Source organism: Ammospiza caudacuta, chromosome 28, assembly GCF_027887145.1.
Source record: "Ammospiza caudacuta isolate bAmmCau1 chromosome 28, bAmmCau1.pri, whole genome shotgun sequence".
NCBI classification, from domain to species: Eukaryota; Metazoa; Chordata; class Aves; order Passeriformes; family Passerellidae; genus Ammospiza; species Ammospiza caudacuta.
The window spans coordinates 3,273,560-3,289,363 of record NC_080620.1 but is presented as its reverse complement, the minus strand read 5'-3'; the positions used below and the strand labels follow the sequence as shown (position 1 = coordinate 3,289,363).

Below are 15,804 nucleotides of genomic sequence, written 5' to 3'. Positions count from 1 at the left end.
GAAAAGGAAAAGGGGAGGGGAAAAGGAAAAGGGGAGGGGAAAAGGAAAAGGGGAGGGGAAAAGGAAAAGGGGAGGGGAAAAGGAAAAGGGGAGGGGAAAAGGAAAAGGGGAGGGGAAAAGGAAAAGGGGAGGGGAAAAGGAAAAGGGGAGGGGAAAAGGAAAAGGGGAGGGGAAAAGGAAAAGGGGAGGGGAAAAGGAAAAGGGGAGGGGAAAAGGAAAAGGGGAGGGGAAAAGGAAAAGGGGAGGGGAAAAGGAAAAGGGGAGGGGAAAAGGAAAAGGGGAGGGGAAAAGGAAAAGGGGAGGGGAAAAGGAAAAGGGGAGGGGAAAAGGAAAAGGGGAGGGGAAAAGGAAAAGGGGAGGGGAAAAGGAAAAGGGGAGGGGAAAAGGAAAAGGGGAGGGGAAAAGGAAAAGGGGAGGGGAAAAGGAAAAGGGGAGGGGAAAAGGAAAAGGGGAGGGGAAAAGGTGTGGGAATGTTCCTCACTCGGGGTCACCAATTGTAGCAATGTTCACAGGGGTCCCAGGACGAGGGAAGAGATAAGAATCTTTACTCCATGTTTCAGAAGGATGATTTATTATTTTATGATATATATTATATTAAAAGAAAATTATAAACTATACTAAAAGACTAGAAGAAAGGATTTCATCAGAGGGCTAGCAAGGAATGGAATGATAATAAAATCTTATGACTGACCAGAGAGTCCGACACAGCCAGACTTCGATTGGCCATTAATTAAAAACAACCACACGAGACCAAAGATGCACCTGTTGCATTCCACAGCAGCAGATAATTATTGTTTACATTTCATTTCTGAGGCCTCTCAGCTTCTTTCTTTTATGAAAGGATTTTTCATAAAATATGTCCATGACAAAAAGGAAGGGGAAAAGGAAAGGGGAAGGGTGCTTCATTTTCCTCCCTTAGCCATGGTCTGCACTAACTCTGTCACCTCAGGCTCCTGCTCTCCTCAGCCCCATAATCTTAAAACAGATTAAAATTATACCCACAAATTCCCATCTCACCAAATTCCAGAATATCCTGAGCTGGGAGGGACCCTCAGGGATGATCAGTGCAGCCCCTGTCCCTGCACAGCCACCCCAACAACCCCACCCTGAGCACCCCAAAAGTTCCTGGAGCTCTGGCAGCCTTGGCACCATTCCCTGGGCAGCCTGGGCAGTGCCCAGCACCCTCTGGGAAAACAGTTTCTTCCTAATATCAAGAATAATAAATATATAATATAAAAATAAGCAATGGCCTCAGTTATATTTACTCCTTTTTCTGATCTCCCATCAGCAACAAAACAGAGCTGTGGGATAAATGTGTAAGAAGACAGATCAGACATTTTATCACAGGTGACTCCATGGTCTCCCTCACCTGAGTGGTCTTGAGGACAGGGTGTCCCACTTCATGTCTGTAGTAGCCAACACCATTTATTGTCATATTGACAATTAACTTCCCTGTCACTGGTTTGCCAAATGTGTATCTGAAATGCAAAGGAGATGGTTAATAACTTCCAGCTGGTTTCTGTTCTTCCAGTTGTATAAAGACAATTATCATGTCACCTGCACATCTAGAAAACATTACCACAGGAAGTTTTCCAGATTGTTATTTTTACCATGTTTTTGAAGACTCTTACATCAGAAAGCTGATGATGATGATTAGAAATCATCTGAAAAGCAGGTGGGATCCAAGCTCCAGTGCCTGCACTACAACCCACAGCAGTGAAACCTGGTTTGGGAATGTTCCTACCTGGCATGGACAGTTCCTTTCTCACACAGGGAAAGGTCCCGGATGTAGCGCGGGGGATCGATCAGCAGCTCAAACTTTGGCAACACTGCAAGGAAAAGAAATAAAGCAGAACCTTTCCAAGCAGATCTCATTGCCCAGCTTATAGAAAAAGTCCCCAGAGCTCTGACAGGAGCTGGTTCTGATTTATCAGGGTAACACCCAGCAGAGGGTCCATAAATTAGGATGGAAATGGGGCTGTGTGTTCTGTTCCCATCTGTCAGAGCTGGGGCAGTTCTCTGCTGTTGATGGGGCAGTTTTTTCTTTATCTCTCCCACAGCCAACCCTCCCTCCAGGAGATCTCTGCTGTCCATGGCCACTGAGTGTCCCTGCAGGGCTGATCCAATCCCAGCATCCGCCCAGGGGAGGAGCCAAGCATTCCTACCTGGGCACAATCTGAGGTTTGGGACACCAGCACAGCCTTTCCACTGCATTCCCAGAGAAGCAGTTGCCTTTTCCACTGGATCTTCAGAGGAAAACTCCACCCTGCTGCAGCAGAGCCACAGCTGGCACTGCAGGAGGGCTGAGCCCCCATGGGATGGGGCTGGGACACCACCCTGACACACAGGGGGCAGGGACTGCTCTGACTCTGGCAGTGGTCTGTTTTCTTTTTTTTGTGCCATTGCATTTGTATTTTTATTTATCCTGTTATTCCTATTCCCATATCTTTGCCTGAAAGCCTTTTAATTTCATAATTATAATAATTCAGAAGGAAGGGGTTTGCATTTTCCATTTCAGGGGAGGCTCCTGCCTTCCTTAACAGACACCTGTCTGTTCAAAACAGGACAATCAAAACAGCAACAAACCAAAATCACCTTGGCAAGGTAACCTCAGCAAAGCTCCCAATTAACATCCCTGAAATACATGGCTAGAAGGAATTTCTCCTCATGGCATTTTAAATCTCAAATGAAAGCATTTCTCAGTGTTCTGTTCTTCCAAATGCACCTGGGTTAGAGTAAACTCACCATATTTCTGCACCTCAAAGGATTTGTTGTAGGTGTGCCCCTGCATCTCAGCAAAGATGAGCCATTCCCCAAACACTGGCTGATCAGACAGGGGAAAAGTCATATTGACAATGCCTGAAAAAAAAGAAAACATCATTCTCTGAGCTCTGTCACTCTCCAGCCCCTGCCAAGCCTCACTGAACACCACTCAGTGGAAGCAGAAGCAAAGGCAAATCACAGCACACAGAGGGGAAAAAAAAAAAATAATCTGGAATTTACCACAACAAAATGGCTTCAGGTTATTCCATTCTATCATCCGAGACCCCCGGGGATCCTGCAGGGAGGTTTAGGGGTGAGAAATGAGCATCACTCATGAATTTAACTCAATTTAACTCAGTTTGCAACAAAGAACTTCCTTTTATAATACACACACCTCACTGACAGCTCAAATGTAACCAAAACCTGTCAAAAATGTCCCAAAAACACCTTACAGCAGGGGTATTTGCTTTCTGGAGTTGTTTAAGAGCTCTGCTCCTGTAAGCAATGCACACAAGTAAATGCCAAGTAGATCTTTCCCCTGCCTTAAAACACCACCCCTGGATGGGGTGAACTGACCTCATTCCTAAAGGGAGCTGTACAAGCAGAAAGACAAATTTTGCATGAAAAAACTCAGGTGAAACAAATCCTGCCGTTTTTGTCAGCATTAAATCTTCAACAAGAGTGAATCCTCTTGCTTTCTGACAGGAAAACACATTAAAAACAACAACAAAAAAAACCCCAAACCAAAACAACAACAAAAAATCTACAAAAACCCACAAAAAACCAAAAACCAACCAACAAGACAAAAAATCACCAAAAAAACAAAACAAAAAAAACCACCCCAAAACAGCACCCAAAAAACACCCCCAAAAAAACCCTTAAGCACAGAGGGAACCTCTCATTCCCCTCATAAGGAAAAGGACAGGAGAACCTTTCCTTTCCATGAATTTCCATGAATTTCTACTCTCCACTATCCATGTTTGGGTGCAAGGATTGGAGTGAAAAGAAGGGAGGAGAAATGGGGCTGTCACAATTAGAAATCCCAGTAAACCAAGCCAGTTCTTCTCAGGCTGAAAAATGGGAATTAACTTATGAAAGTGAAGCAGAAAACCAGGATATTTGCTGGTGATGGCAAAAAATCAAAGGCACAGAGATCAGATAGAGACACAGGGATAGAGAATTTCATTGGTTAGGGGTGGGAATGGCAATAATGGACAGGAAAAGCAGAAATTTGTTCCTTTAAATGCTACACAGGACAGGTGCTAGAAGGGCACACAGATACTCACCACCACATAAGCTTCAATCTGAAAGAAAAAAGCAAAATAAAAGGCTTTATGAAACAACATCTCTGCTTTTTGTGATGGAGTGTTGAGTCAACATCAGCAAAGTGTGAGACCCAAAGCGACAGAGTTTGAACATCTTTGTTAAGAGCAGCCTGAGAAACACACATTTAATTCAGAGATCTATCTGGAAAAGTGACAATTTACATATCTGTGCACCATCTAAATAATGTGAAAATCTCTAAAAAATTCTTGTCTCTGGTCTGGCAGAGCTGCCTCCTATTTGCCTCCAAATAGGCACTCCAGAAGTTTGTATTCACCTCCAACGGGAGCATGACCAAGGGAAAAACGCTCAAATTACAAATTGTAAAAATTACAATTTACAAATAAATTACAAATTGCAAATAAAAATTAGAAATAAAACAAGCTGTCACAAGCTATGCCCAAACAGCTTAAAAATCCAACTCTGTTTCTTTATAAGCATATTGGTGAGCATCCACAAGGCTGAGCTTCCAGCACAGGGCAGCCTGTGCCTGCTGAACTGTTTTGGTCTAAAAAGAACCTTTTATATATTATATAATAATATACATTATATATTAATATATTAATATTATACATATACTTTTTATTTTTATAATATTAATATAATATATATAATTGTTATAGAATATATTTTTATTCTATATTTATTTTTACATATATTTATATTATATATATTATACAATATATATCTATTTATAATAATATAATATCTATTATTTATATATTTATAATATAAATACATTATTATATATTTTATTATTTTTATTATTGTATTATTATATATATTATCTATATTATATATTAAATATATAATATATGATAATATATTATTATATACTTAATATATAATATTTTTATTTATTATATATAATAAAAAATAATTCTATTTTATATAATTCTCAAATGTTCACATATTTGAATAAAATGTAGGCTACCAAGTATTCCATCATATGGCACAGTGTAAAAAAAATCAGATTTCTTTACCCTGTCATTGACTGGCCTCAGGTCAGAAGTCACCATGAAGAGATTTATCAACACTGAAAAAGGCAAAGAGGGAAATTATCAGTCATCAGAGCTTAGTCTGAACAAATGAGCTCATCCTAAAACCCCCCTTGAAAGCATCTGGCAAGTTATCCAGGATGATTTTACCTTTCTGCTTGGGTTTATAGACAGGTTTGTCGGTCTGGATGAACACTGAGGAGCCCTTGCTGTCGATGGTGACTGTGGTGTAGTTGTGGAAGATGTGCCCTTCCTCTGCCAGGTGCCTGTTGCCCCAAACCTTCAGGTGAGCTTGTCCACGGAGCCCTGGAGGCACCTGAACACCACACCAGGAGGTGAGGAACACACAGAAAAATCTCTGAGAATATCATTGACATGGAAGTGAGCGAGAAGAGGCACCTGCTGCCTTTTGGTGTCAATCTGTGTTAGTAGTGAAAGGAAAATTAAGGACATACTAGGTTTTCTACAATATATAAACCTCAAAGGAGGTAAATTCATGCTGAAACATGGCAGGAAATTCTCTTCTGCCCTTTATCACTCAAGCAGAGTGATGGTTGATCCATGATCCACACATGCAGCTCCCAGTACAGGTGTGTTATGTGGGGAAACCAACCCAACAGAGGGAAAAACCCCAATGAGCAACACCAAAAAGTCCATGCATGTACATGTTCAACCAGCTGCTCAGAAAAACAAGTACTTTAAAATTACTTCAGAATAAAAGTGACAAAATAAAAAACCTGATACCATTCCTGATGCACATAATTGAATATTTTGTTCCACCACCTTCCTTTAATGTCCCAAAGATGACAAGCCCAAAATAAGTCCTAAGTTAGGAAACTTTACCAAACGAAAACACTTTTAAGGGCTTGTTCTTCTAGTCCAGCTCCCTTTTGCCAACATTTGAAGTCATAACCCCACACAGAATTCTGTACTGCCATTCTTATAAAATAACCCCAACACAGAAGCCACTGATTTTCTGTAGTGGTGTAAAAGTGGGCTGTGATGGGTTGAGCTTTGTTGTTTTCACTCTGCATTTTTCCTCTGCTGAAGGCAGTGTCCTACTCAGTGTGTGCCCCACAAAGTGGCATTTATTTGTGCCAGAGATCAATGCTTGATGTGGCTGAGGAAGTCTCTTATATGCTCACCAAAAACATTAAAATTATTGATACTCACCTTCAGCTTAATTGTTCCTTTATCTAAAATATGAGAGAGAAAGCAAGAGTTATTCTCAAGGTAAGGCATTAAGATTTAAGATATTTGCAGTTGAGTGAAGGAAGACCTCACACCACAGAGCTGCTCTCTGCAGTTGTGATTTTACCCGAAATAATTTTCCTGCACTGTCTGCAGGGTAAAGTCAGACCCAGAAGAGCTCTTCAAAATAAACCTGGTCCACATTTATTTACAACTTTTGCCCAAGTTAAATTGCAAAGTGCTCTGTTGAAGTGTTTTGCTCTAAAAAGGACCTGGCCTCTTTTGGGACTTAAACAATTCTCAAAACAAACACTCATGGGATCTGTTTGGATTGATGGACCCAGCCATACCTAGGAGTTCTCTGGAGCATTTGCTGCCCACATGTGTCAGCATCACCCCCTTTGAATTGCTTTGCAATTGTCAGCCACTCTCAAATCCCCAAGGGGAGGACACAACCAGAGAAAATCTGTTCCAAGAAATGGAATGGCTTTCATAAAACTCCCAGTTTTAACACACAGAAGGGTTTAAACATGAGGGTTAAAGAGCCTGATTGCCTCGACTACACTGCAGCTTCCACCACTAGTGACAGTGGCACCACAGGGCTGCTGCAATTCACTTTCACCACTGTAAAGTCGCTCAGCGTTAAGCTGGATATCATCAGATCACATTGATTTTACTCACAGGACAGAGGTATCTGGCTTGGATTTTAAAGATTTATCCAGCTATACAAACATTACCACCTCAGTCCTAAAGATGGGGAGATTGTGTTCCCAGCGCTCATTTTGGAGAGAAGAAATTGATGATGATGATGTAGATTTTTTATTTTTCTCAAAATTAAACTTATAAAAACTCACTGATAAATATTCAGGCATAAAAGGAAGTGTAATCACTATAAAACTCTAGAATATCAGTTATACTGGGTCTCTGGATGTCTTGATGTCCCAAAGTTATCAAAGTGTCTGAGATCAAAACCACATTAACACAGAGAAGCGCAGCAGCAGCAAATCCATTTGTTTGATGCCGTTATCACCTAAAGCAATTCTTTAGGAGATACCAAGGTGCTCCCCCAGCACCTCAGCTCATCCATCAGAGCTCAGAGCTCACCCAAGACCGTCCCATGGCTCCGTGACACCGTCTCTCCCTTGACCACCAGCTGGATCTGCACCGTGGTCTCCTTGGCAGAGTTGAAGATGGTCACACTTATGGCTTCCTCCACCCCAGAGCGGAAAACAGAAGGTGCTGCAATCAAATAACCCCTGAGGAGCACAATTGGAAGTGGTCAGTCAAGACACAGCCACAAGGAATGGCTCCATTTGTGAGGCACTTCTTGTGTAGCAAAAGGAAAAGAACTCTGTCGTGTATTTCCTCCTGTAGGGCCACATTTGTTGTCACCAGCAGTCTAAGCCTGTATCTAATGTATAAATATAATTTAATGTATAATTATCTAAGCCTCTATCTAATGAATCTAATTAATTAAATTATAAGACAATTTAATGTATTATTATCTAAGCCGGTACCTAATGTATAAATATAATTTAATGTATAATTATCTAAGCCTGTATCTAATTGTATAAATTAACAGAGCCTAAGTGGCTACAAATGGCTTGCAAATCCTTAGGATTTAAATGAAAGCAGTAATATATCCATGCTTATTGCATCTATAATACTAAATTCATATTCAAGTGAATAAATTCATATTCAAGTGAATAAATTAATAAAAACCCATTCATTTATCTACAATGTATCTAATTGCATAAATGAACAAACAGAGCCTAAGTGGCTACAAGTGGCTTGCATATCCTTAGGATTTAAATAAAACCAGTAATATATCCATGTTTATTGCATCTATAATAATAAATTCTCATTAAAGCAAATAAATGGATATTCAAGTGAATAAATTAATGAAACCCCATTCATTTATCTACTATACGTAACAAACTAAATGTACAACCATAAAAGAGTTAAAGTTCATGAAGGAATAAGGAGGTACCTGAACTTCCCAGAGCTTCATAACCAAGGCTTTCTTTTAAACAATTTTAATATTTTTAACTCAACCACATGGCTCCATTTTCATAGTTCAGCTTCACATAGGAGAAGTGAAGGGACTCAGATTTTTGGAGCTTTCTAAATGTCAGGCCCGAGGCATTAACACACCTGAGCTTGCAGTTTCTACAGAAGCAGCCCAGAAACTGCAGCTCCAAAACTGAGCTCGAATTCCCAGCTCTGCCACCACATTCTTGCTCAAACAATTAGATCCTGCAAGCTTACAAAAGGCATTATTTTAGGAGGCTTTAAAGCCACCCAAAACGACCTCCCATCGATGCTGCAATGTGAGAGTTTCTGAATGGAATCTGCACCACTCCTCTCTGGATGGCACCGTGCCATGAACTTGTCAGCTAAAAGCATTGCAGGCTCTGAGCCCTTTGATGCACTGGGCTGGAAGCAACACATTTATATTCTCTTCATGACACACCTTTCTGGGGTTTTTTCCCTACCCAAAAGGATTTTTTTTTAAAACAAGAGGCAATTCCTCAGATGCCTTTTCAAGCCAAATTTCTCAGCCCGTGCCTTTCTGCAGTCCCACGAGCCAGGTCGCTTTAGCTCATGATTAATTATCACTTTGGGATGAGGATGATGGTGTTTTACAGCCCCCAAGTAATCTTTTATCAAATTCCAAGCCCATGTTCCTCTCTCAGCAGGCCTCATTGCCATGGAGATCCCATTACCCCCAAAGGAAGTTCAGAACTCTGTGGCATTTGAGTTAAATTGCACGGGGTACTCGCACATTCAAAACCTTATGGTTGCCAGGTTTGAAAATTCATCAGAATGGCAATAAATAACAATAAAAAGTTACTACTGAGCCTGAAATGCTGGGTAAGAGAGATAGCTGATCTAGCTGCAGAGGGAGAAAGAGTACCAGTTGCATTCAGGATGAAATGATCAGATTTAAACTGTCAAGAGCCCAGCACTGCAGTGCCATATGTGAAGCACATGTACTCACATTGTTCCCAATTGCTGAAACTCCTTCTGAAGTATCAGTCCCTTGATACAACCACTTAAATCACTTAATAAGTGGCATTTGAAAATTAAATATTGGATTTGGCAACCAAAGAGTTAACTTGACAGGGACTGGACAGATCCTTTAAGCACTTTTAACTAACACCTCTGTCAGGTTACACCAAAACTTGGCAGGACGTGAAATATTTTCTAGTAAGCAAGTGAGAATAAGTTCTCCACGGCACTCAGTTAATGCAGCTGTTCACGATGCTGTCGGGCTATAATAAGGCAGGTATAAAGAACAAAGCAAACCTGAATCAGAATTAACGCAAACACGCTGGAAAAGAGCTGCGGATTCAGTTCCTAAGAGTGCGGGGAAACTTCTCTGACTTTCTCCCCGGCTGATCTTTCCCACAAAAAAAAAAAACACAAAAATCTTCACACGCTGCTCGGGAGCGCCCAGCGCTACCTTCAACCACCCCCAGCACCGCAGCAGGCGGATTCCTTAAATAACTGCCGGCAGATAAAAGCTCCGCTCCCGGAGCAGCTGCGGGCAGGTATCGCACGGGAGCTCCCTCCTCCTCCCGGTTCGCTCGGCCCGCGCTCCGGACACCGGGGACAGCCGGGGACAACGAGGGACAGCCGGGGACCGTGGGGCAGAGCCGGGGACCGCCGGGGACAGCGGGGAAGAGTCGGGCAGAGTCGGGCGCACCGGGGAAGAGCCGGGGACACCGGGGGAGAGCTGGGCAGAGCTGGGGACCACCGGGGACAGCGGGGAAGAACCGGGCAGAGCCGGGGAGACCGGGGAAGAGCCGGGGACAGCGAGGGGCCACCCGGCAGAGCCAGGGACCGCCAGGCACAGCGAGGGACCGCCGGGCAGCGCCGAGCTCCATCCGAGGCCCCTCCGGCCGCTCCACGGGCTTCGTTCCGCGGTCGTGACCGGGCACAGCCGCTTCTCCCCCGCCACCCAGCCCGGGGATGCTCCCGCAGAGTCCCCGGTACTTACTGGCGCTGGCGGGGCTGGGCAGCGCTCAGGCTGCAGAGAGCGAGCAGGACAAGCAGCAGCAGTGCCGGGGCTCGGCGGGGCTCGCAGCCGGACATGGTGCCGCGGAGCCCGGGCCACGGCGCCGTGCGCGGGCAGCTGGAGCCTTTTGTTCGCGGCGAGCGCAGCCCGAGGCTCCGCCGCCCCGCGCCCGGGCTCCGCTCCCCGGTGCCTCTGGCCGCCGCCCCCGCCGCGTCCCCGCCCCCGGGCCGCCCCCTCCTGGCCCCGGTGCCCGCTCGGCTCCGGCCCCGGCTCTTTGTCTGCGGCTCCCCCGCCCGCTCCTGACAGCGCCGCCGGGGAGGGGGCGAGGGGAGGCGGCCGCGCCCCGCCCGGCCCAGGTGCGCCGAGCCCGGCCCGCAGCGCCGCCCGCCCCGCACGGCTCTGCCCAGCCCCGGCAGCGCTGCTCGGCTCCTCGCCTTTCCCGAGCTACACAGATGGGAGCTGAGAAAGCCGAAGGGAGCAGGGCCGGGGCACGGTCCGGTCCCTGTGCGCTCAGGACTCCGTGGAGTTCTGCCCCGGAGCTGCTTTGCCACCCAAATTCCAGCACGGACTGATTGATGCTCGTCCGTCCTCCTCGCTCCCTAGGCCCGAATCTGCCCCTCTCCATCCCTCTGTCCCGGGGATTGGGGTTGGGACAGGAGAAGGAGCCCTCGGTGAGCCAGCCCAAGGGCAGAGCTCGCACAAACCGGGAAAAGCAAACCCAGGGCGACAGCAGAGAGCCTCGGTGACAGAACAAATGCCATCTCCTCTACACAGAGATATCCAGGAATGATTCCTCTGGTCCCTGCTGGAGAAATCCCAGGCACATCAGGGCTTCAGAGGGGAATTCTTGCCCCAGTAATAAATGGAAACCCTCAATGTAGTTTGAATCATATTTCTCCACCTGGCTTACACACACAAAGAGTGCTTAGATTTTTATCTCGTGTGAAACTGATGCTCATTTTGATGTCTTCTCTTAAAAGTAAAGTCACGAACTCAACAGCTTTTAGACAAATTCAGATTATCTTGAATAATGGCTAACACTGTGAGATGTGGCTACATTTTTCTACTTGAATCTATCCTAGACCAGCACGGTCTCATTTTTGTGGAGAGGCAGAACAAACCTAGAAAAAGAACAAACCCTTTTTGACAAATGAGACAAGATGGGACTCTAGAAGGACAGGGGTCACTTCCCAAGGAAATAATGAGCTAGGAACTAAGAGAAGGAATTTATTAGAAAGTACATTAAAGTGGAATTGTTTAGGTTTTGTTTGTTTGGGGAATTTTTTTTGAGACAAACTGAAACAAGCGAAGAAAAATATCTGGTAATTCCAAATTGTTTTCCAGTTTCTTCCTGTTCTGAGCTACAAACCCAGAACCCTGCCTGCCCCAGTGTTTCTCTGTCTGCAGAGCAGCCTTACTGAGCCAGCCTCTCCTCAGGGGGACACTTCAGGGGATGTTGGGATCCTTTCTTTAAAGATTAAAGGAGGCAAAATGAAAATGAAGCACCTTTGCTGTTCCCATGGCATGGCACAGATCAGGTATGCTTGGGCTGAAACAGCACCATGCTTTCAAAAATATTAATTCATGAATTACCTCTACACTCAATCCATATCTTTCTACAGCAAACCATAAATGGCTCATTACAGACTTGTACATGAGATCTATGGGGAATGTACCAAAAAAACCCACAAAATGCCACTAAACACCCATCCTGCCAGCCACAGGAAGAGCTTTGAAAAATCTCTGGGTAAGGACTTTGAATAAGCAACAGGATTCAGCAATGGATTGATGCAGGCAGCAAAGTGCAGTTCTAAAATGGAGCTCCATCACCTTCAGAGCAACACACAAATGTGTATTTCTACATCTCAAAAAGCACAGAGAGAAATCACCCTTATGTGGAATACAGCCCTTCTGAATTGCACATTCTTTTAAAGGAGAGATTTCTCCTAATTTGAAGATTTTCCATTTGATATTTACTGACTACAAGAAATCTCAGGCAATTACAGCCTCTGAAGACTCCAAACCATCTTCTAATTATGAAGGTATGTGCAATCCTGTAAATAAGGCTGGAATAAAAAAAAAAAAGAGGAGGCTTTAGATATAATTTCAAACTATTTACTTTCTGAAATGGAATTTTCTGTGCTTGCCAAAATGAATCCCATTCAGTGTGATGCAACAGGTGTTGGAATTCCAGCAGCCGCCTGCAACCCACATCTGGTAATGGTTAGGAGTTAAAAGGAAGTTCTGTAAGAACTGCTCATGTATAAAAACTATTCATCAGTCACATCTATGGGCCATATTCACCCACCCGCTTGCTCTGCGCATAGCTCAGATTTTTATTTCGTTTACAGAAAACGTAATTCTGCTCCTCATAAAGTCTCAGGAATCTCAGGCACTTGGGAGCATGTGGGGGATTGGCGTTGGCCCTGCTGGTGGCAGAAAGGTGAGGGAGGGACAGGGGTTTAGGGAGCAAGGTGTGAATCCATCTGGGTTGGTTCTGGCTGGATCCAAATTCACACCCTGGTCACTTCTCATCATTGCCCTGCAGGAGAAAGAATCCTCCCCCATGTCCCAAATACCTCATTAAAAAACCTGTGCAATGTGAAAATTATCAGACAGGGATTTGTCAAGCAAAAAAATAATAATTTCCAAGTACTGCCACTCACAGCTGGGAATCCTTCTGCTTTTCCCCCCTCCTCAATTGCCAGATTGAACTCAGTCAGACAACTCACAGGAAACAGTGGTAGGACAAATTATCAATAATTAGTCCTTGCTAACTGCCTCAGCATGGGTGGTGTCACTCACTTGTCACTCAGGTATAAAAGGTAATTCTCACTTGCTTAAATATTTTAATGCATGTAAATTCTGCATAAAAGATACTGTACTAAACCCTAGGCTATTAATTATTGAGTTTTGTATTAACTCTTGCCCACACTAGATTTCAGTAGAAGGTGGGTGAAAAATAAAAAAGTCATCAATTTCCAGAATGATTTCTCCCCGTTTCCCAGTGCAAAAACATTCACCTCAGTCATTGCACAGCACCAGACAGGAACAAGGCCTTAGTTAATTTTTACAGCATTATATTCATGGTAAAAAAGCCACACCTATTCTTTAACTCTGAGTTTTGTTCTCCCTTCATGTTTCTGTGACAGCCAAACACAGATAGCAAAAGCAGAAACTGATAAACTGCAAAGTGTCCCAGGCTTTGCCACACTCCTGCACCTCCTAGCACTGGGGAAAATGATTTAACATCAGTCCAGACAGTGGCAGAAACCAGACTGATCCTGCCCCCCAGGAATACAAACATCTCTAGAAGAAATTATAAAGAAAGGATAATTAAAGAGCACTTTTCAACTAAGACTGTAATCTAAGTAGCATGTAACAGGATAATGATATTGAGAACATAATTATTAAATAGTTCTGTCAAAAATGGTTATTTATCTATAGAGCAGGAGAGTCTGATCTTTCACAGTAATATAACATTTTAATTTCTGACAAAGTGACTGAAATAGTACTAAGAAAGCATTCAAATGGAGGATTTTGAATGATTTAGAAGGATGTGCTTATCATAAGGGGCTGTCATTCAGATTTTAGTCAGAAATAATTTCCCAATTCTCTTCTCAGCTCCTACACGACTGGTGAAATAAAATTTGTGTACAGTCTGACTGAACAGCAGAGCCACCTCCCATTTGCAAGAGATATTAAACAAAGGGATTAAGTTTTTAAATCCTACCGTCTCCAAGCATACATTGTCTATATAAATTTAAAAATTAGTTATATCTAGGGGCAACCATGACATAGAAAATTAAAGATCTTGAATCAGCAGGAAACTCAGATTTTCCATATACATTATCACAGAAATATTTTAAAAAGAAACTGATCAGAGGCATTTGAGCCCACTCTGCAAACCTCGTGCTGGCTGTACAGACCACACACAAATGCAGCGGAAGAAACAACCTAAAATAATTTCTGTGAGTTGAACAGGAATGCTCCCATAATCACTGGAAATGCTCTTAATTGGTGTGGCTCAGTGGTGCATTTCAGAGCTCTTAGATCTTCTGCCCCTCTGGAACTCTTTTCATGTCCTGGCAATCCCAGCCCAGCCAGCAGTTTGTTTATCATATTCAGGATGAATTTCCGGATCTCCAACAAAGTGGTATTTACTCCGAGGCAGGGAAGACTGCAGTAATCCAATAAGTTCTCATTAGCCTAAAATGCAAAAACATCTGCTGGGGTCATGAGCTGCTTTGCTGTTGATGAGCACAGGCTCAGCTCCCTTTGCAGCTCAAGTGAACAAAGAGTTGAGGGTTTGGGGGACAAAGGAACCTCGGGGGTTTCCAGAGCTGCAGCTCCACCCCAGAGCACCCCAGGCAAGGGGGATCCTGCATTACCTTGACCCCAGAGCCCCCATTGCAGGGAGCACAGGAATTACAGCAAAAAATGCCTTGACTCAGCCCTCCTGAGCTGGTGGTCAGGGGCTGGCACAGAATGTGGCCACAGCACCCAGGCAGGGCAAGCTGCAGGGCAAACCCAGCCTAAAATCTCTTCTTAAACAACCAAGAGTTTTGCAAGGGACAAATACTTCCATTTCTTGCTCCCCTTTCCTCCCAGGCTCTCACCCACCTGGCTCAATTCACAACTGCTTTGAGTTTTTGGAGGAAGAAAAAAAAAATCCCTCCAAAAATAACGCAGGAATGTTAACAACTGGTCAAGAACTTCTAGCCTAAAAGATGAATAAATAGGCAATAAGTACTGCACAAGTTCAAACAAAACAAAATTAAATCTCCATTGATAGGAGTTACGGTAAGGAGAACATCATTAATTCCACAGGGGAAAAAAAAAGACACATAACCTGAATAAAAAGAGCCCTTAATTTGTTTAGGATTCCAACCGATTTAGAGCATGTGACATTGTCAGAAAATAAGTGGAAAACACAAAATAAGTGGTGTCACATCTGTTTAGCTCCTGCTCCAGTGATTCTGCAGTTCTTTGTTGTTGTTTGTACAGTGCTAAATGACAGCAGCCAATTCAAGGTGGAGGAGCCTAAAACACTTCTGCAAAGAGCCAAAACAAGACCACTTAGAAAGAACAGAAAACAGAAGAAAAAGTCTCAGTTCAAAGCAGTTTAACACCCAGTCCTGGAGAGGCCGAGCTGCTGTAGCTAACACTTGTTGTACCATTTGTACACAGAATTACCCAAGCGCTGCGTTTAAAGAAGGGCCAGAACGCTGAAATCAACGCCTGTGATTCTTGCGGAACAATGAGCGCGCATCCCCGGGCACAGAATCGCTGAGGAGCAGCAGCTTGGCTGCAGCCCCAGGACTCCCTTCGGCCTCGTGGGAGGATGAGGAGGGCAGCGAGTGCCGCCTGCAGCAGCGGGGCTGAGCCCGCGCTGGATTTACAGCCTGGAATTGTGCTCGCAGCGAGCCCCTCCCCGGGGCAGAGCAGCAACATTCCTGCGCTCTGCAGAGCGAAAATCTGCATTGCTGCTGCTTAGGGAACGTTTGG

At 44.0% G+C, this 15,804-nt stretch overlaps 1 protein-coding gene across 1 annotated transcript in view; it reads right to left on the bottom strand.

Moving 5' to 3' along the window:
• CPAMD8 (C3 and PZP like alpha-2-macroglobulin domain containing 8) overlaps window positions 1-10,501 on the bottom strand; it is a 63,013-nt gene extending 52,512 nt beyond the window's left edge. Inside the window, exons 1-10 of the mRNA XM_058821078.1 lie at window positions 10,279-10,501; window positions 7,380-7,531; window positions 6,258-6,280; window positions 5,235-5,400; window positions 5,070-5,122; window positions 4,050-4,067; window positions 3,004-3,058; window positions 2,746-2,859; window positions 1,745-1,829; window positions 1,370-1,478 (exon numbers count right to left, since the gene is read on the bottom strand). Of these exons, the coding sequence (XP_058677061.1) occupies window positions 1,370-1,478; window positions 1,745-1,829; window positions 2,746-2,859; window positions 3,004-3,058; window positions 4,050-4,067; window positions 5,070-5,122; window positions 5,235-5,400; window positions 6,258-6,280; window positions 7,380-7,531; window positions 10,279-10,373 (870 nt within the window). The 5' untranslated portion in view covers window positions 10,374-10,501. The remainder of the gene's footprint in view (window positions 1-1,369; window positions 1,479-1,744; window positions 1,830-2,745; window positions 2,860-3,003; window positions 3,059-4,049; window positions 4,068-5,069; window positions 5,123-5,234; window positions 5,401-6,257; window positions 6,281-7,379; window positions 7,532-10,278) is intronic.
• Window positions 10,502-15,804: the final 5,303 nt, after the last annotated feature.